General features: G+C 42.9%; 1 protein-coding gene across 2 annotated transcripts; it reads right to left on the bottom strand.

The window, feature by feature from the left end:
- LOC131432154 (AP-2 complex subunit alpha) lies at positions 1–13,916 on the bottom strand. 2 transcript variants are annotated; one of them, XM_058598267.1, is made up of 8 exons: positions 13,478–13,916; positions 13,087–13,317; positions 12,816–13,027; positions 11,071–12,752; positions 10,857–11,003; positions 10,383–10,799; positions 1,643–1,853; positions 1–1,564 (listed from the first exon to the last, which is right to left on the bottom strand). In XM_058598267.1, exons 2-8 carry the CDS (start codon positions 13,148–13,150, stop codon positions 1,487–1,489), a joined length of 2,811 nt encoding a protein of 936 aa, XP_058454250.1. In that variant the 5' UTR covers positions 13,151–13,317; positions 13,478–13,916; the 3' UTR covers positions 1–1,486. The 2 variants fall into 2 exon arrangements, with proteins under 2 accessions (XP_058454250.1, XP_058454251.1); XM_058598268.1 differs by having other exon boundaries at positions 1,649–1,853.
- Between the last annotated feature and the right edge of the window lie 8,055 nt (positions 13,917–21,971).

The raw sequence follows: 21,971 nt of genomic DNA, 5'->3' as shown, positions 1-21,971 counted from the left end.
TTTTCTCGTTCAATAACTTTCGTATATTTTTCCTCATGTTCATATGTTCTGTCATACGGAGAAATTTTGTTTTATATAGCATTGATGCATTTGTTCAAATCGGCACTCTTCCTCATTAATGTATGATACGATTAGGTTCACTAGTTTTTGCATGTCCTTCAGAAGGATGTGTTCAGTTTATCCCGTTGTCTCTGGATGTGGATTGATATAAAGCTAAAGTTGTTTTTTGTTTCTCATTTATTTGTGTCCTGTGTTATGCACTTTAGATGCTTAGTTAGCGACATTTATCTGTTTTTTTTCCTATTTACTTTCAGTGAAACTGATGAGTATGATATTGTGAACGATTGTGTCATTATTGTATAATTCGAAGAAAACAGAAATAGTTAAGTCAGTTAAAATATACAAATGAATTTTCAGTTCATTCCTTTTTGCCTTTCAAATCGGACTATGTATAAAGTAATATTGCATGATATACAAATATAACATAATATATTAGCAACGATATTATATGAGTGGAAATAATATAATGTCGATGATCACGAATGTCACCGTACAAAAATTCCGCATTTTTCGAGTTAGCACAATATTAAGGGGGCTCTCCGTTTAACATTAGCAGGATCCACTCACAGGGCAGAGTAAAATTCGTTTTGCCAACGAGTGATGATGTTTTTTTTTGTGCAGTACTGAAGCTGAAGTATTCGATTCTTTGCCCGCACAACGAAATGTAAGAGTGCGTAGATTTTCCTGCGAAATCTTTCCGCCGTTCAGTACAGTCTAACTTCATTTAAATCTGTTTCATTTATTCATACATTTACAATCTATTTTTCATATCAGTAAGCCATAGATGAGATTTTCTTTGTGTTTTTTTTGTAGTCCAAACGTACGTACTTTTCTTAAATGAGTTTAACAAATATTTGGAATCATCGTCGGTATGGTAAGGATTTTTGTTTCACCATCTATTAATACATTTTCAACCTAGCTGTATTACTAACGTGGCCAGAACGGAGGAGATTGGACAAAATGCTGATGCTAAATCTAACAGTTGCTCACCAACAGTCTGGCATCGTCGTTTGTCCCAATTAACTTGCTTATATAGCGGTCTATATTAAAGTAGCTCTATTGTTAAGATTTAACATACATAGGTTATGTTTAGGTGATCTGTTTCAGTCGCAAACGCAAGGTCATTGATTATAATACGCAACACTAGCAAATGTGTAGTCTCTCGAAACAACGAAAACGTGAGCTTACTTTACTGCAGGCGATGAGTTGTCTTTGTTTTTCTTTTTTGTTATTGTTTAAACAAATAAGCGCCTTGGGGAACAGTTTGAATTAGGTATTTTTGTTGCTTTTTTCACTTTCTGAACAGAAAACTTCCTACCACTAGACAACATTACTACCAGCATAATTTACAATGAAAGGAAACGAAACGCACCCTCCTCTGGTCAATCCAATCGCTGTATGTTTCCAAGGTTGCAATTATCCTCGCTTAGAATTGGTCGACAAGCAAATCACAGACTTCCTGCGTAACATTCTCTAAGCTGGAACGGATGGTCAAACGGAACATCTGGAGGGAAGAGAAAAAGAAACGAAAAACCGATCAATTCCGTGGGAACGATTCTGTCATTTTCGAGTTTGTACACACACAAACCTGTGCTTGCTTGTTCGGTTCGAGACGAAGCAAACAGCCGACTTTGTGAGCCTGCGTATGGATGATACCGGCGCACACCATATTATCCGGATTGGGATCAATTCCTTCCAGTAACTGCATGCCAAAACCAATCAGTTTATTCCGTGCCCCGGGCAAATCGAGCGGTTGTTGAGCCTTGAAAACACGCTGGGCACGTTGCTGTTCACTGTGGAATGAAAAGAGGTGGTTAGTGAAAACACATTAGAACATTTTCTAGGAAAGTGATTTTCTCGCGACTGATCAGAACTTTTGTTACTAGTGACCGAGGAATTCTCTGCATCACCTCAAGTGTCCCTGAAAAGGACTAGTGATAAAGCTTGCTTCATTTAGAATTGGAACAAACTTTTGCTTATATTGTGGCGCTCCTGGTGGACGGATTTGGAAGTAGAAACAATCAACCTGGAAGTCGAAAGAAGGGGAGAAATTGTGCAGTTATTTGGAAAATCCATTGTGGTCTGCACCCAGGCTAGCTAAACAGTTGAAATTGCCCAGAAATATTGTATGGCGCGTTATCAAACGGTATAAGGAAACATTGACGACGATTCGGAAGCCTCAAGCCAATCGTCGGAGTGGAACTGTCGACCGGAAACTGCGTGGTAAGATTTTGAAGACGATTAAGAGGAATCCTAATCTGTCGGAAACAGCCGAATCGGACCATAAAACAGAATAGTGTAGTCAAAATTCGCAGTTTAAACTTACCAGAGTTGGTATAAAAGTGATGCTACAGTCAAAGAACGAATATGTGAAAACTAAATCATATCTGAATGAACAAAAAGCACAATATTTTACCCACGACATGTCGTCGGAAAAACCGTTTAAAACAGTGTTGAGAGGTTTACCGATAATGCAAACAGCCGACATCAAGGCCAATTTGGAGGAAAAATACAAATTAAATCCTCTAGCAGTGTTTGTCATCGCCAGGAAGCAACAAGTGCACCAGCAGTTTAGAGACTGTCTCTACCTCGTTCATTTCCGTAAGGGAACAGTAACCCTTGGTGCTTTGAAAGCCACGAAAGTGATCTGCAACGTCGTTATTTCGTGGGAACCGTACCGTGGAATGCATCGTGACGTTACGCAGTGTATGCGGTGCTTGCATTTCAGGCATGGCACTCGAAACTGCAACCTGAGGCCAAGGTGTAACATTTGTGCTTCTGATCACGAAACCAGCGCTTGTCCAGCTAAAGAAGCTACTCAGTTTAAGTGTGCCAACTGCAGTGAGCAACATTGTGCTACCGACCGAACGTGCGGGGCACGTGAAACGTACAAACGTATCCGTAAGGAAGCATCCACGAAAAACCAGCCAGGACGTCGACCAAACAAACTTCCAGCGTTTACTCAGAAAAATTTTCCAGAGCTACCGTCAGATGGGCCGGATAATGGCACTCAAGGGCCCGAGTCTCCCAACCCGCTTCCCCCAGGATTCCAAAGAGGTAATGGTTCTCCCTCTGCTTGGCGTATTCCTGGACAAACAAATTCAAACCCTCAAGAAGGTAACCATTCTACCCCCAAATATACCGCAGCAGAGCTTCTCCCGATATTTACCGCTATGTGGACCCAGCTACAGCAATGCAACACGCGTGCTGAGCAAATATTGGTTCTGGGAGAATTCGTCATCAAACATGGATGCTAGACCTTTGAAAATTCTGCTATAGAACGTTTATGCCATTAAGCCCAAGTGCATGGAACTTCTAACCCGGGTTGGCGGTTCAATGCATAGGATGCTGGTCTTACAAGCCAGTTGTCGTATGTTCGAGCCCCGACCTGGAAGGATTCTTAGTGTTAGTAGGATCCATTGTACTAGCCATGCAATGATTCTGTACACTAAGAATCGGCTGCGAAGTCTGTTGAAACAGAAAGGCCAAATTCCACCGAAGGAATGTAATGCCAAGACTTTGCTTTGCTTTGCATGGAACTGCTGGAATTATGCTCGCGTGAAGATGCTGACGTCATTGCGATAACCGAAACATTCATGAAACCGGATATCAACATTCATCTACCTGGATACAGTTTGGTACGGCTTGATCGCACGCAATCCCGAGGGGGTGGGGTTGCCATCGCGATTAAAAAGCCAATCAAATTTACCGTTCAACCGCATTATACAACCTCAGTCATCGAAGCACTAGGTGTGGAGATTCTACAAGCAACGGTGCCCTACTGGTGATAGAAGCGTACTGTCCTCAACAATGCTACAATGGCAACGGTATGGCCAGGAAATTCCGGAATGATATGGTGCAGCTAACTCGACACCGTAGGAAATTCATAGTCGCCTGTGACCTCAATGCTCGGCATGAGTTGTGGGGCAATCACATCCGCAACCAAAATGGCCGTATGATCTTCGACGAAGCGCAGCTTGGTTACTTCATCCTCAACGCTCCCGAACGTCCCACCTACCTATCACCAGCTGGAGTGCCCTCCACCCTTGATGTGTTCCTTACCAACCTGGATTTACCTAAGCCGATAACCATCCAAGAGCTAGGTTCTGATCACTACCCGGTCATCCAGCAAATCCACGAAACGGCGACTCGTGGCCCGGTTCAAACTCGAAAAGACTATCATCGAGTGAACTGGGTTGAGTTTCGTCGCAGAGTGGATCACAAGATTGACTTCAACGCTCCACTTGAATCTACGGAAAACATCGATCGTGCCGTGTATCAACTTCAAGTCGCCATCCAAGCAGCTGAAGAGGAATGTGTCCGTAAAGTTCCAGCAGTAGGTAAGCTAATCCAGTTAGATCCATCTACTCGTGGTATCATCCGAGCAAGAAATGCTATAAGACGCCAATTTCAGAGAACCGGCGATCTAAATCGTAAAACACAATCTAAATACTTAACGAAATTAATTTCATTTCTCACGCAAAAGCAAAGAAACAAAAAATTCAATAGTGACATTCACAAGATCCGTTTCAAAGCCTTTCTGGAAAGTGGCTAAAGTGCTAAAGTCCAAACCTCAGCAAATACCTCCTTTAAAATCAGGGAATTCTTTACTAGTGTTCAGTGTATTGATTTAAAAAAGACAACCCACATAAGCAGAATAACCCATAGCACTTTTTTCACTTCCTTTTTATCGACAAAATAAAATTCATTGTTATTCTTGAAGCGTTACCGAACGCACGCGTTTTTTATTATTCCGATAGATAAAATGTTAACCAAATACAGTCCACACGAACATTTTTGGTCCTTCATGGCCGAATTGATTTTGAACCACGAATAAGTGATTTTTACGGAAAAAGTGTCGCGAAAAAGTTATAAAATTGAACATTCGATCGTAGCGTCGGTCGGGTGTAGCGGGGCTATTGTTCGTAAGCAAAGCCAGCGCTCGTTACCGGAATAGAAGATAAAAGCGATGTCAGTACAACATTCACCGAAAAGTAAATCAGATACAGATCCCCCTTTTACGCCTATAAAGGATCAACTTCGTGAGAAGCGAAAGAAAATCGAAACAAAAACGATGGAGGAACAATTGAAAGTTTTGGTACGACAAAGAAAAGCAGTGGAAGGAAAACTAACCCGCATTCGAGATGCGTTGTATGAACCAGACGATGTGCTGAATCCTAACCTCAAAAATCTCCATTTCCTTCAATTACATTTGAAAACGGTGGAATCATGCTATAAGGAATACAACGAGTTTCAGAACGCCATCTACAGTCTTGCTATGTCGGATGAAAGACGTGATGAACAGGAAGATCGATATGTTGTGTTCGAGATGCTTTACAACGATTTAAGCATTCGATTGAATTCATTGATTGCAGTAGCAATGAAAGTAGAAGATCGGGTAACAGTAAGCTCACAGGTAGTACCAGCCGCTGCAGTGGCTACGACTCATTTGCCGCCTTTAAATGTTCCATTACCGAGTTTTGATGGAAGCTACGAGAACTGGTTTTCATTCAAATGTATCTTTCAAACAATAATGGCACGGTATGAGAATGAGTCTCCAGCAATTAAACTTTACCACCTTCGGAATTCTTTGATTGGAAAGGCAGCTGGAATCATAGATCAAGATCTAATGAACAATAACGACTATGATGCAGCATGGGCTTTGCTTACTGATCGATTTGAGGACAGGCGGCTAATCATTGACAAACACATTGAAGCCCTTTTCAATCTTCCAATTATAACAAAGGAAAGTTCTGGAGATTTGCGGAAACTAGTCGACACCTGCTCCAAAAATATCGATGCACTGAAAAATTTGGAACTACCTTTGGAACGATTGAGCGAACAAATGCTGATTAACGTAATTTCTACAAAATTGGATAAAGATACCCGAAAAGCGTGGGAAATGCGGCAGACTACCGGCCAATTGCCGACATACGATGCGACGCTTGATTTTTTAAAGGACCGGTGTAGAATATTGGAGAAAATAGATACGAATACAAAAGTAACAACCGAAAAGACTAAACAATTACGCTCCGCAGCCAAATGTAATACACTCGTTGCGACAGTGGTAGCAAAGTGTCTTGTGTGTCAAGACACTCATGAATTGTGGAAATGCGAACAGTTCAAAAAGAGCAGTGTCAGCGAAAAGTACAATTTGTTGCGAAAAATTGGATCCTGTTTTAACTGTCTGCAAAGAGGGCACCGCACCAATCAGTGTCCATCATCAAGTTCGTGTAAAAAGTGCGGCAAACGGCATCACACACAGCTACATCTTGAAGATGCTAAATCAGATGTTCACCAGAACCAAATGAAATCAGAATCGGAAGCCGCTTCCAAAGCCTGTTTAGATGAACGGCAAGGACGGAATGATGTCGACACATCCAAAACTGAAACAATCTCTACACTCTGTGCTCAGGTTGATTCAATCCAAAAGCAAACTCTTTCATCGACAGCGATTATAATGGTATTCGATTGTGGTGGTGTTCTTCATCCATGTAGAGCCTTGCTTGATTCTGCTTCACAGTCACATTTTATAACGGAGCGATTTGTAAATCTTCTTAAACTACAAAAAGAATCTGTGAGTTTTTCTGTAAACGGTTTCAACGGAGTTAATACTCGTGTGCGATTTATGGTACAAGTAAGAATTAAATCGCGTATAAATAACTTCAGTGTAAACATCGATGCCTTGATTGCTCCGAAAATCATAGCAGATTTGCCTGAGCGGACGGTTGATGTACGCGAGTGGGACCTTCCCACAGAAATCGAACTCGCGGACCCAGCATTTTACAAGAAACATCGTGACTTCCGGTGAAACCCTCAACGAGTGAACACGTCGTATCGTGTTAGTGCGGTGAAAATTCGAGTATTTCGCGAGAAAGAAAGGATTTTCATCCGTACTTCGGTGACTCCACGTTGTCACATAGCGAGGGTTTCACTTGTAGTCCAGTGAAAAGAAAGTCCATTGGACTATAAACGAAAGCTAACTGGCAATATAGCTAAATCGCTGTGCCATCAATCGGCGTCATCTCAAGTGAGGTGACGCCACCAGAAGTGAAGAAGAAGAAGAAGAAGAAACATCGCATCGACATGCTGATTGGTGCAGAAGTGTTTTGGAAATTGATTAAGGCAGATTGCATACAGTTAGCTCCAGGGCTTCCAACTCTCAGAGACACCGAGTTCGGTTGGATCGTTGGTGGTGCTATACAGAACCGCTATACGACTAATATTCATACACTTTGCACGGTGAAAGAAGACATAAAACTGAGCGATATTTTAGAGCGATTTTGGAAATTCGAAGGGTCAGACGAGATACAAAAGCACGACTCATCGATGCAGGTCGAGTGCCTTAAGCACTTTCAGCGAACTCATTACCGGAATGATGAAGGAAGATACATCGTCAGACTACCATTCAATCAGCGGAAAAATGATCTTGGTGACTCATGGCAAATGGCATTGCGACGTTATCTAAACCTTGAGCGACGGCTAAACAAGGAACCGCTTTTGAAAAAACAATACACGGAGTTCATTCACGAATATGAACGCCTGGGACACATGCATCAAGTGAATGTTGAGCAGGACGAGCGTTTTGGTCCATCATATTTTATTCCTCATCACTGCATACTAAAACCGAGTAGCACAACAACAAAGCTGAGAGTCGTTTTCGACGGCTCTGCTAAAACGAGTACAGGCACATCTTTGAACGACGTGTTAATGATAGGACCTACTGTTCAAAACGAGTTGGTAGCTATCCTTATGAATTTTAGATGTTTCAGATATGTCTTCACGGCGGATATACCGAAAATGTACCCTCAAGTCGGTATTCATACAGATGATGCAAAATTCCAACGTATTATATGGAGGGATGATCCGTCACATCCTTTGGAGGTGTTCGAGTTACAGACCGTAACCTACGGGTTAGCTTCGTCGCCATTTCATGCTACAATGGCACTAAATCAGTTGGCTGAAGATTCCGAAAGCAAATATCCGTTGGCAGCAAAGGTTGTAAGAAAGTGTTTTTATATCGACGATGTTTTGACAGGTGCACAATCTTTAGAAGCAACATTACATTTGCAAAGTGAATTGACAGAGTTGCTTAAAGACGGATGTTTTGACGCTCATAAATGGTGTTCGAATTCGACAGCGGTGTTAGAAGGTATCCCAGAGGAACTTCGGGGAACTGCTTTAAACATGGCAGATATTGATTCAAAAACTATCATCAAGACTCTTGGCGTAGCTTGGAATCCTACAAAAGATTGGTTTTCGTTCACGGTTACACCATCAGATCGAAACTCTTCCGAAGTACTTACTCGAAGGCAGATCCTGAGTGAGGTTGCACGAATTTTTGATCCACTTGGAATAATTGGTCCAGTTGTGACGGAAGCCAAGTTAATTCTCCGAGAGGTATGTTCACAGAATGCAGAGTGGGATGATCCAGCATCAGAAATAATCGCTAAACGTTGGAAGATTTTTCGTGAAGAGTTGCCAGTATTAAATGAACTTCAAATTCCGAGATGGATTCTTGCTGAAGATGTGAGCATCGTTGAATTGCACGGATTCTGTGATTCTTCTAATCAAGCTTATGGTTCCTGCCTATACACGAGGCTCGTTTATGCGAATGGATCTTCAACAATGAGACTAATTTGCAGTAAATCTAGAATCTTACCGAAGGCAAAGGCTAAAATTAAACCGATAACGACGCCGAGATCGGAGCTTCTTGCGGCGGTACTTCTTTCTCGCTTGGTGAATAAGTTCCTTGCATCGGTGGATCTGATTTTTCATTCAATTAACTTGTGGAGCGACTCTCAAATCGCCTTGTGTTGGCTTCGTAAACCACCTGCCGAGCTGGAACGTTTTGTTTCGAACAGAGTTATTGAAATACAACGACTAACAACTAGTTACTTTTTCGTTGTGTTCGTAGGAACAAAACGTTAGCCAAATCCACTGCAATGGCTTTGCTAGACATCGAAAAAGCTTTCGATAATGTTTGGCACGATGGTCTCGTGTACAAACTTTATCGTTACAATTTCCCTGTCTATCTGATTAAAGTCATACAGAACTATCTCACGATCGATCATACCAAGTAGTGCTGAACGGTAAATGCTCCGAAAGTTTACTGATTCCCGCAGGAGTACCGCAAGGTAGTTTGCTCGGTCCTGTCCTCTATAGTATCTACACAGCAGATATCCCGGAGTTACCAAATAACTGTTTCCTATCACTTTTCGCTGATGATACAGCAATATTATGTAACGGTAGAATAACGCGACATATCACGAAAAAACTACAGAACTGTCTTGATAATTTATGCAATTATTTAAGCACATGGAAAATCAGACTAAATTGTCAAAAAACTCATGTTATACTGTTCCCATACCGTCCATCACAAAGATTATTGCCACCACCTGATTGTAAAATCGTTTTAAACACGAATGAGGCTAACTACTTGGGTCTTACTGTAGATTCAAAAATGTTATATAGAAACCACATTGAAAAGATAAAAAACAAAGTCACTCTATTGATACAAAAATTATATCCGTTGATAAATAGAAGATACAAACTACACATAAAAAATAAACTCGCTGTATACAAACAAATTATAGCACCTGTCATATACTACGCGATGCCAATATGGGCGGAATGTGCAAAAACTCGCGAGCAAAAGCGTCAGATTGTGCAAAACAAATGTTTAAAAATGATTCTCGATTTGCCTTATGACACTAGAACAACAGAAGTCCATAGACTAGCAAACATGAAAACTATTAAAGAAGTTATAGAAAACGGGTTGCCCAGCTCTAATCTTGACACGATAGGGGAGTCGGCAACGCTCTGCTCAGGTTGATAAGACAAGCGCCCGAATAAAATTATCGGTTTTATTACATGTACATATGTTCGTTTTATTCGCTCCGTATCCGTGGTTCCCACAGAACTAAAATGCAAGGGGGTGGATTATTTTAAGAACTCACATAATACAAAAATAGTGCATGTTATCTTGTTTTTTCACTAATAAAATAAACCTTTTCCATTCATGCATTTGATGTGTTTCACATATTTGATCAAACTCGGCCAACCGACTACCCCAGCTGATTTTTCTTCATGCTCAAAAGGTGTATTTTCATGACGGAGCAAACCGTTTATCAAAAAGTCCAACCAGAAAGAGTACAGAAATTCCGAAAGCAAAAGCAAATTAATCGTAAAAAATCTTCAAAGTTCGGCTCAAAACTATTCCAATTTGTTCGTCGTAGTAATTCATGGATTTACGAACCGTTTTGGGTTATAATGACCAAAACCTCTGAAGTGCCCTGGTATTCAACTGGTCGTATACTTACCCTCCCAAATTTTTCCACCTAGCGAAGAACGATTCGGCATTCATTTCGGTTGGTTCGAAGAACTTGTTGATGGTCAGCGGTAACAGGACGGTAAGTTTTTGCGGTGCTCCACCGCTGACCCGGAAGTTGATGACGATCGACGGTGCACTGGAGTAGTTGTCGATACACTCGGCCGTCAGTAGCTGCTGGATCTGGGCACCGGCTTCCAGCGTTGGTTCGACGGCCTTTATCTGAACGTTCAGTTTGAGTGCATCTTCCGCCGACCATTGCAGAGTAGGGACAAAATTTTGCAAAGCCGTTTGCGTCTTATTGCCATAGTACAACCCAAGCCGGCCCAGGTTCTGTCGGAATTCACTCTTGACGCCAATCTGTAGCAAATCGTTCTCAAACAAAACGCCGTTGTTCTTAAAGACAAATCTACAAAACAGAAAACATATTGAACATTTGCATGCAGCTCAGAAGAAATGCCCATACTTTTTGGAATTATTGATAACACCGCTGTTGCCATTGGCAGTGCTGTAAATATCGCCCAGAACATCAATCAGTGCTCCAGTCTGTGATTGCGAGGCAGGCGGTGTGCTCAAACCAAGCAGATCCGAGCTAGCATTCGCATTATTTACTCTACAAAAAAAAAATCCGGTTTATAATTTATAATCAAACGAAAAACAAACATCAATATGAGACACACCCCGAAATATGGTTATTTTGAGCACTATGAGCATTATGGGCGTTTGGCACCGGACTCTTGTTGTCCCTAATTTCCGCATTCTCAGGAACTCGGCCAGGTTTTTTCTTCTTCAGTACGGCCAAAATGGAACTCTCCCGTTCCGGGAACGATGGCATCTCTTCCAGCACGGTTGCCAACACATCCGTGGAAGCAACAATGCTCAGTTGGAGATATTCGCTTGCTCTCTGTTGCAACTCGGCATCCGCCGATCGGAGATTGCTGTGCTGCCGGAACACATCCTGAATCGTGGTGCGAATTTCCGGGAATAGATTGATAAATTTGATGTAGGTTGAAAGAAGCAGAGCTCGTGTCATGGACGAACACAGATGGTACTTCGAATGGAGCAGCTTAAATTGGACCATCGGAGCGGATCGAGAATCTCCGGCAATCAGATTTCCAAACTCGCCTAGAATGTACCCGCCCACTTTGACCATATTTTCGTGGCAGGCTGGGGCCTGCAGAGCTTCAAAAACAGTTTTCGCTGCGTAACCTTGAACTTCCTCCCGGTTGATAACAATCTGTATGACACGGTACCAAACCTCTTCCGAAACGTAATCGCCGGCAATGCGAATCAAATTCAAAATCACATCAACGTACCATGTGAAATCGGTAGCATATTTTTCCGCCAGAATGGCCACCTTAAGCACCATCTCTTCACGAATCGAGTAATCAGCCGTCTCAAGATAATTCAACATTTCCTGCACGATTTCTTCGGCGTTAGTGCGATCGCACATGGCATAAAGCAAATCAACTGCCTGTTGGCGCACCGACACATCTTTTTCCATCTTCATGGAAAGTATGACCACTTCCTGATGTTTCTTGACTGCTTCGTGTGAAAATTCCGAGGTAGCCAAGTGGCACATCGACTCGAGGGCCAGATAGCGCAAATTGGTCTCACGATTACTCAAAAACTGACCGAGCTGATTGCAAGCCCGAACCAGCAAATTGGCTTCACTATCGTTGTGTATGATCAAGTTGATTGCTTCGAATAAAACGGCATTCTTGGCATTGGAATGTTGTACTTTTTTGCTCTTTGGTGGTTCCTGAGCTTTGTTCAAGATGGTCTCGAGACACTCGTTCAAACGACCGCGCACACCAGGATCTTCCGTTGGTGGATTGTAATTTTGCAATAGACGAAGCAGCTTCACCGAAAGCCAAGGCGCCGGGACAAAGTAGTACGTATAATCTTGCAAATCGGTGTACGATGCTGTAACGATGCGAGATAGCCTAGACACGGCCAAACTGACACATCCTTTGTACTCGTCGGGATTCTTTTTGACCAAAGCGTCAATCAAACTGGTGGCCGCCGTTACAACGCCCATGTGCTGATCGTTCAACAAGTGAATGATTCGACTGGTCCATTCGCCACCGGGAATAATGTCCGGACAGGTGCGGTACAATCGCAATAAACAGAGAGCGGCCGACTGTTTTACCACATCCATCGTATCGCCGGAAACTAGCAGTTTCGGAATTTCCGTCGAAAATGCTTCGGCCATGTCACGACTGCCGATATTGGCAATGCATTGCAGTGCCAAGTTGACATGGATCGGGTTGCGCGATTGTAAATCATTCTTAATACTCTGGATAATCAGCTTGATTAGGTCGCTGTTGGTGTTTACCAGCACCGAGATGAAGAGGTAACCCTAAAAGAAAAAAAATCATAATCAGAAAAGTTTCTTCCAAAATGTCCCGCATACGTCACTTACAATCTGCTTTTCAGAGTATTTGTTTGAAGACAACAAATTAACGGCCTCCATCTGGCCAAAGTCGATGTCATGACCGAGCAGGAATATAAAAAGTAGCTTACATACATATTTCTTCTTTTGGTAACCGTCCAGCGTTTTGTCGCCTTTGAATTTGCTGCGAATATTTGCTAGTTCTTTGTTGATGCGCTTGATTTCCGCCTCTTTGCTTTTACCTGTATGATGAAAGAGTATTGATTTTGGGACTATCCAAAGAAAAATTATTTGTACTCACAATTTCGAATGTCCGATATAAACACGGCTAAGCCGCGCATTCCATCGCCACGAACCGGAGCCATTTCGGCGCCCCACTATCTCAGTTCAGACACTAATCAAAATTCTCCTCCTTCAATCCTTTCTCGGCCACAAGATAAAGCGTTAAGTCAAACTCACAGTTGAATTTATCGTGGTCTCTTCTGCTTCGCAATCCTAATCAAGTAGAATTCAAAAACATCCGAACGCGATGCTGAGAAGTGAAATCATAACAAGCTAGCTTCAGTATAGATAAGCACATTCAAATCTTTCGGTTCGGTAATGCACCGCGCAGAGCAACTTCCGAATCAAGCACTCGTCATCGGTGAAAAGAAGAATTTCACTCAATTATCTGATAACAGATCAAAACTTACATCCAGTGGAGAGCAGAGGAAAAAAAAGCTCTTCTTCTTACTTTCGACGACGGGCACTTTTTCTTTCCCACCCAAAGTAGCCTACGCGATGAGCTGATGAAAATATGAATGACTGTTCGCTCGGGAATAGCAAAGCAGCAATGTCGCCATTGGCAGTAGGCGAACGATGATAATCACTTCTTTTGACGCCCTGAAATTGTTCACTTCACAATTTGCAAATCGCAGGAAATCGCCACCACCCACGTATCCAGATCGTTGGCCTGGATGAACAAGGATTATGCAAACGCTCCCCTTCTTCCGCGAGGGTCAAAGAAAGGATTCTTACTACTAGCTGCGGGATTGAGGATAAAAATCAATCGATTTTTCGCTCTGCACCTCGTCTGTGACAGTATTCCAAAACGTCCACTCGCGACAGCTTTTGGGGCCTGTTTGTATGCGATATTATGACGATGATGTGAAGTGCGAGACGTGAGATTGGATTGGGGCCTGTTGTGTACGCACACTATTAACCAGTCTGACGCGACAGTTTCGAATGAAAGTGAACTCTACGCCGACGGTAAGGTCAGTGCTGTCAACTGTTTTTTCCAAAAATCTGTATTTGGCGAAAAAAACTATCTGTACAATATCTTTCTCGAAAAATCAAACATCAATTTAGTGCGAAAACTGATTTTGCGACCAAAAAAAAACAAAAGGTCGCTCGACCTGGTTTACCCCTATGGAATCCAACACAAAAACTGAAAATCGGTATTTATCTGTATGAAAATTGAAATATCGGTATTTTGAGAGAGCATATCTGTATTCCTGTATCGAGTCCAAAAATCGGTATAAATACCGAGAAATCGGTATAGTTGGCAGCGCTGCTCTGCACGCTCTTTGAACATAACTAATGGTTTGAGTTGCGTTTACTCAAATTCTTAAACTGGAACAATATGTCAAAATTTGAGTATGGATTTGAGTAAAATCTACTAAGGCCATGAATTCTCTCGCATTTATTCATACATTAGAGTAAGCGTTGAATTTTCAAACATTTGAGTGAAAAAAATACTTCTAGCAGTTCAGTGCGTTTTCATTCTAGGAATATTCTTATCGAATTTAAGAACGCAATAATACGTCGTTTTTCTTTACCATTTCTAGATCCGGCCTTTGAAATCATGAATCATCAATCATAGATGTGTTCAACAGTAATTTTGTGGTTTCATTATGCCAAGTGAGAAGTCCAACATAAGGATATCAAAGTCGTTCAATTTTGACTCCTTCTCTTCCTTTTGGCACAGACCGAGTCGATCCATATAGGATTTTAACTCCAATACGGTCAAATTGAACGGTTTTCAATCACTTTTTTGCCCTTCATATAAAAAAAAAGAATTATTTTAATTAGGGAATCCTTTTATATAAACATTAGCAAAAAAGTATTTATTTATTTTGAGTGCAAAAAACTCAAATTTTGAGATAAATTCACTTAAATTGTGAAAAAAATATTTATTCCTTATTTTGAGTAAAATATACTCAAATTTTGACAGCTTTGTCCTTCACTCAAAAATGAGTAGATAGGTGGTAACTCAAGTTCAGAGTACGTGCACTTTTTAATGAATTTGAGTGGTGTGTCACTCAATTTTGAGTTATGTTCAATGAGAGTGTGTTCCTTTTTAGTGTGCTGATCTGTGCTCGGTTTCGAAAATCTGTGATTATTTATTCAAGAATCTGTGAACATCTGTGGTTATTTTCAGAAATCTGTGAAAATCTGTGTCAATTTTAAAATCTGTGCTCAAAAGTGAAAATCTGTGAAACACAGATTAATCTGTGAAGTGCAATGCGCTATGAGCTATGATTTTTTTTTCTTCGTAGTTCACATACCAAACCACACACACATATATCCATTTTCTGATTTTTAGAGTTCGATTTTGCATCGGTGCGCAATCGGCCATAACTTTTTTTCTATGGTCGTCCTCTGTTTGGCACGGTTGGAAAGGTCTACTTTTCCGCTACATTTCGTCCATATAACACTTCTCTCTACGACGCATAGTTTCGGCGCTAGGAGCATTTTTCACTTTAGCTGTCCAGTTCCAACATTTTGGGCCACCTCATTCCAGCCAGCAAAGTCTGAACCCTCAAATCGGACCCTGAAGTGAAAAAGTGACATATCTCCTGCCCTATCCGGCCGATTTAGCTCATTCGCACAGCAATCGAAAGGTCATGGTCTAACTTAAAAAATGCAATCATTGTTTGTTGGTTTTTGCCTGCTATGTGCGGAGCTAGACGCCATTTTCTGATTTTTAGAGTTCGATTTTGCATCGGTGCGCAATCGGCCATAACTTTTTTTTTCTGACACCTACTCATCAAACCCGTTCGAAACCAATACCAATATTGCGATGGTTTGTAACGAATATTGTTGAACCGGAAGTCGCCATCAGTCGGATATTGAATCAACTTCAAACATCGTTTTCTGACCCGTCTACTCATGAATTCCGTTCCGAAAATATCCATATTGTATGGGTTTTCAAGGAATATCAACAAACCGGAAGTCGCCATCTTGGATTTCGGATCCACTTCAAACATCGTTTTCCGACATATACTCATCGATTTCGTTCCGAAGATACCCATATTGTTAGGGGTTTTAGGCAATCTCAATAAACCGGAAGCCGCCATCTTGGATTTTGAAACGAGCCCAAACATCATTTTCTTGCACTTACTCTTCACATCCGTTCCGAAAACCGAACCATATTGTAAGGGTTTTCAAGAAATATCAACAAACCGGAAGTCGCCATCAGTCGGATATTGAATCAACTTCATACATCGTTTTCTGACCCGTCTACTCATCAAACCCGTATTCGAAAAATACCAATATTGTGATGGTTTGAAGACGAATATTGTTGAATCGGATCTGTCGCCAAAGGCAAAAAAAAATATAGGAATACTTTCAACTACAATAAGTATAAATCTGTGGTTAGCTCCGCAAATTTTTCTGAACATTGACCAAAAATAGACCTGGTTGATTTATAAAAAAAAAATTAGTTTGATTTAATCATCCAGGAGTAGCATCAATTTTTACTCCTAATCTAGGAATCTAGGTTCATGAATGAACAGAACATCAGTAGCTGTTACTGTTAAGTTCTAATTGGTGATTATTGAATGGTAAAATAATTCGATTATCAACATCTAAAAGTCGAAATTAGTATTAGTATTTAATTCGTTTGAGGCCGATTATATTTGAATCAAATTCTAAATGTATGTAATCCAATTCCAGAACGAACATCAATCTATTCCACCGACTGTTGTTTGGTGCTGGCTGCAAAAGTTTACTCCAACTCAATGTAAAAAACAACAAAAAAATGTAACTCAATAACTTTCAGTAGGAAAAATAGGACTATAGACCATAGCTCCGGGGTCGAATACGGGGCCGGAAACGGGGGAAATTATTTTTAGAAACAGAAACACTAGAACAAATTATGCAAAATATAGCCCAATCAATGATCGTCGATCGTGGTGTATAATGCGCCACTACAATCGCGACCTTCGGAAGTTGGCCCAAAAATGACATGAAATTCCAGCTTCCAGTCCAGTAGAAATGCGAAATGCATAGAGTAGTAGTATCTAGGTAAACATTTCTAAAAATCCCGGTTTGTATGTAGTATGTGTACATTTGCTTGACGAAATAAATAAATAAATAAAAAAATAAGTAAAAGTTGTTGGAAAGGTCTACTTTTCCGCTACATTTCGTCCATGGGGATCGGTGAGGAGTAATAAGCGTGGAGAAAAAATCATGCGTACGGTCGAGAAATGTGATGCCGCGGTGTTAAACGACGGCAGTCCAACGTTCTTCAGGGGTAGCTACGATTATGGGCCTTTCCCTACGTAACTCGCTGTCAAACGAACCGGTATCCGAAACAAAACTAATCTGCTTCCTCAAAGATGCCAGGCTCTTTGACAGCATCTAGAACCCCCTAATATCTTGACCATTTAGAGTCTTGACCGCTGTCCACCATAGCTAACAACCCCGGCCCCACTCCCCTTCCAACAGTCCACAAAAACCAACCGGTCTAAATCTCACGTCTTCTGCTGTTCGTCTACCCCACCAACTCTAGCTCAGTCTTCTCTTCCACCACCTGCGGATCAACCCCAAATTGCCACGATAACTAACAGCCCATGTCTTCTCCGCCAAATCGCCCCCCACTGATACACCCGGCGATAAGACCACAATTAGGTTAAAACCGGGTATAAATAAAAATTTTATAAATTAATTAATTAACAAAAGAAAAAATTTATTATATGCAAACTTATAAAAACTATAATCTTACACACTAAATATAACAAACTATATAATCTTACACACTAAATATAAAAAAAAATCAATTCAGAAAAAAAAATTCATTATATACAAACCAAAAAAAAACTATTCGAAAAAAATGCAAAAAATTAAAGCTTATTTAACTATTTACAAAAAAAAAATTATTATGTACAAAAAAAAAAAAAAAGCCTCACTTAAATAGGCGGTGTTTTCGGTCCAGCGTAAAGAGCAAACACGAATAACTGGCTTCGGAATTTTCTCCTGCTTCTTCGGTCTCCTCTGGAAGCGTTTGCTCGTCTGGGAACAGGAAAACATCATCCTCCTCCTGACCCTCCGGACCCGGCGGAACCTCCACCGCCACCGCCGCCGCCGCCGACGTCGCCACCATCGCCTCGGCCTCGGCCTCGGCCTCCGTCTCGGTCGCCCTTTCCGACTCCATCAAAGACGGCGACGGTCACGGTCCACCGAAACTGGACCCCGGCTGCGACGGTGGGGTTTCCTCTAGTTCGATAACCGACGAATCATCATCACCGTCGTCACCATCACCGTCGGTACTGCCCCCGGTGCTTCCGAGCATATGGCCAAGGGCAGACCAATCGATGCCGTATCCCCGGTCGTCGTCGTCGTCGGTCGTCGATTGTACTTTAGCGCTGTTGCTGCCGCTGGGGGGGCCAGTTACGGGGCCGGGGGGAACGGGGGGGACCGCGCCAGTGGTCCCGAACCAGCGGTCCACTCGTTCCCGGCCGGCCATTACTGGTTCGGCCATCACTGACGGCGTTCGTTGTTGTTGTTCTTCTTCTTCTTCTGTTGGTGATGGTGGTGTTGGCGGTACTGGTGGTGTTTTGGGTTCTTCTTCTGCTGCGACGGTGACCACCTCGTTCTGCTGAGGTGAACTAACAACACCACCAGCATCAGCAGCAGCAGCAGCAGGACGGCGACATCGCCTTTTTTTGGTGGCTGGTGGACCGTGCTCATCATCATCATCATCATCATCAGCAGCAGCATCATCATCAACATCCTGCTGAACGACTCCACCACCAGTAGTATTATGATGACGACGACGACGACGACGACGACTACTACTACGACGACGACTACGACTATGACGACGACCAACTAAATCAGTTTCTTCATCATCATGATCAGCATGAGCAGCATCAGCAGGAGGATTGGGGGGTAATGGTCGTTGCCCGCAATTCGGCCAGCCCAGCGTACTACCCGATAGCGAGAGTTGACCAGGTGAACAACTATGGTCACCACTACGACGGCGGTCTTCGTCGTTGTTCTTGGTGGTGGTGTTGATGTTGTTGTTGTTGTTGTTTTTGTTGTTGTTGGTGGTTCCGGAACCTACCACCAAATGGCAACTAGTACCGTCGTCTTCGCCGGAATCTGTGGATCTGTGGAATGAGGATAACAAAAAATCAAAACAAAGCAAAGCAGAAAAAAAAACCAAAACAAAAATGAAGGTTGGAAACAAAAAAATAAAATATATATATAAAAACACAAAAAAAAAACAACAACTTACATCACGACCACGCCCACCTCGGAGAGGGCTGCTGGTCGTACTGTTGTTGTTGGTGGTGGTGGTAATACTGTGCTTTGTTGTTGTTGCTGACCACCACCACCACCACCACTCGTCGACTCGGACGGCTCGGACGAGGACGAGACGGATGTCCTCCGACCTCCGCCGAGTCTGGTGGCTCCTCTAGTGGTTGTTGTTGCCGGAGGGACCGGGAGACTGGCCACGAACCGACGAGCATCCCGGTAAGTGCAACCGCGGATCAAAATCAAATCTCGCGTTTCCATCTCGTACCGCCGTACCGGACAGCCCGCGTCATTGGCCCGGTGGGGCTGGTGACAGTTGCTGCAGCGTATGGTACACCACCCCACCAGCCCGGTACCGAGCCAATCATGAGCCGCATCATCATCACGACGACTACGACGACGACGACGACGACGACGACGACAACGACGACGACGACGACGACGACGACGCTCGACATCAGACGACGGCGGGCGGCACGGTGGTACTCGCAGACGTACCCGATTGCAACCTGTAATCGATAGTGGGTATAAGGAGATGGGTATATAGAGAGACGGAACGACGAGACGACGACGACGACGACGACAGCGAGAGAAAAACCGGGTCTAAATAAGACTTATAACACAAAAACACAAACAAAAAAAAAAAGGCAAAGCCAAAGCATAATTCTCACCTCGGCCGCCTGCAGTTCGTAGTCGCCTTGGCCGAACTGTGCCTCCTCTGCCGGCGGTTCCTCAGCCCTGAGCCCTGCTGAGCCGTCTCCGCCGACGAGACGGACCAACCGCGACACGGCCAGAATCGGTCGAGCCGGGAGACGGCCCGGTTCTGGTAGCGGCAGCGCCACCAGGGTAGCCCGCAGATTGCCAGGCCCCGCTTCGATCGCGTCGATCCACCGGTGCCAATCCGGGGGGATCCGGTACACACCGCGCCCACCGAAGCCACCGTACGGAGACGGGGGCACCACCAGATGGAGACGGGACCCGTCTGCCAGAAGGGAACCGCCGGCGTCCTGATTGGCCTGCACGGCTTGGTCCACCCGGGCACGCCCCGCTCGACTGGGAGCGTACACCCGGATGGCCATCCGGTGCTCGGCAAAGTTGAGCCAACGTGCCACGATGCGCACAACTGGTTCACTAGAGGATTCTGGAAATAGACAAAAAATAAAACCAGTAAAAATAAATCACACACCAGAATAATAATAAAAAAAAAATCCAATAAAAGGAAGAATTAGTAGCGGCCCCCCACTTACACGAGTCATTAAAAATGTCATTACTAAAAAGTAATATATCATTTTAATGAACATGGTGTCATGGTGGTGCTCTAATGACGAGATTTCTAACAAATTTGAAATATATCATTAGTTAGTCACATCATTTAAAATGACAGTTTTTTTTTCCTGGTGTAAGGGCCGGCCGCTAGAGTGACACGGGCCCGACTAGAGAGAGACGGTTTTGTTGTTGTTAACAGAGAGCAAACACAACAACACAACACAACAAAAAAACCTATCGATTACAAAAAACAACCACAAAAAAAAAAAAAAAAAAACAAACCAATCTCCAGGGACAAGAACGTCCCCAGCCAGTGGCTGTTGATTCCATGCCACTGTCTTCGTCCTCGTCGCCGCCCCCCCGGCTGGACGATACGGGTGCTGCTGCTGCCGCCGCCGCCGCCATCGTCGTGGTCGTCATCATCGTCGTCGTGGTGGTTGTTCCGGGATGCTGCTGGTTCTTCTGGTGGTTCCAGGCACACCACCAGAATCCCCATGTCACCCCATTGGAACCGAACCGCCGCCGGGACACTGTGCTTCGGCGGCATACTGTGTGAGTGTGTGTGTGTGTGTGTGTACAACAACAAAAAAAAAACCCGGGTTGTTGAAGTGTTGACGACGTTCACAGCTGTAATCAAAAAACATGTTGGGTGGTGCCTTTTTGGTAGACTTCCTAAACACGAAAGGAACTTCCAAGTCAGTGCATAGGCGGATCCCTCTCCCGACCTTTCGCAGAAAAAAAAAACAAAAAAAAAACCGCGTCCCCCAAGGTTCGGTACTTGCCGTAACCTTATTTCTAGTGGGAATGAACTCCGTCTTTAAATTTCTTCCCAAAAACGTGCGTATTTTCGTATACCCAGATGATATTGTCATCATCGTAACCGGGCAAATCGAGAAAAATAATCCGAAGAACTACCACCCAAAACTACCCCCCCCCCCCCCCCCCCCCCCCCCCGATGATACACCCGGCGATAAGACCATAATTATGTTAAAACCGGGTATAAATAAAAATTTATAAATAATAATAAATTTATATGAAGTCATTGCAATGAGCATTTTGGGCAATACGATCATTCGATTGCTTACACACTATTAGAGCAGCACTGTAGCATTTTGAGCAAAACGGACAGAGCCGTTTAAAAGTTATTCAAAAAATTGTAAACTCATTACGTACTAGTAAAGTGAAAGTACGTTTTGAAAAACCTGTTTTATTTTTAAAAACCTAGTGGTGTAATGATGCCTTTCTCATGTACATATAATATTGTGGTATTCTATTCAAAATTTTTCTATTCGATTTTTGAAAGAAACCAAGGGATTGCTTGTGCATTAAATAGTATAACATACAGAATGAAATAGTGCTTTGCTCGTGTAGGTCATCCCTAAGAAAAAGGAAGTAGGT

This window comes from Malaya genurostris, chromosome 2 (genome assembly GCF_030247185.1).
Source record: "Malaya genurostris strain Urasoe2022 chromosome 2, Malgen_1.1, whole genome shotgun sequence".
NCBI classification, from domain to species: domain Eukaryota; kingdom Metazoa; phylum Arthropoda; class Insecta; order Diptera; family Culicidae; genus Malaya; species Malaya genurostris.
Note: the sequence above shows the minus strand (reverse complement) of the source record. Positions and strands in the feature narration are given on the sequence as shown.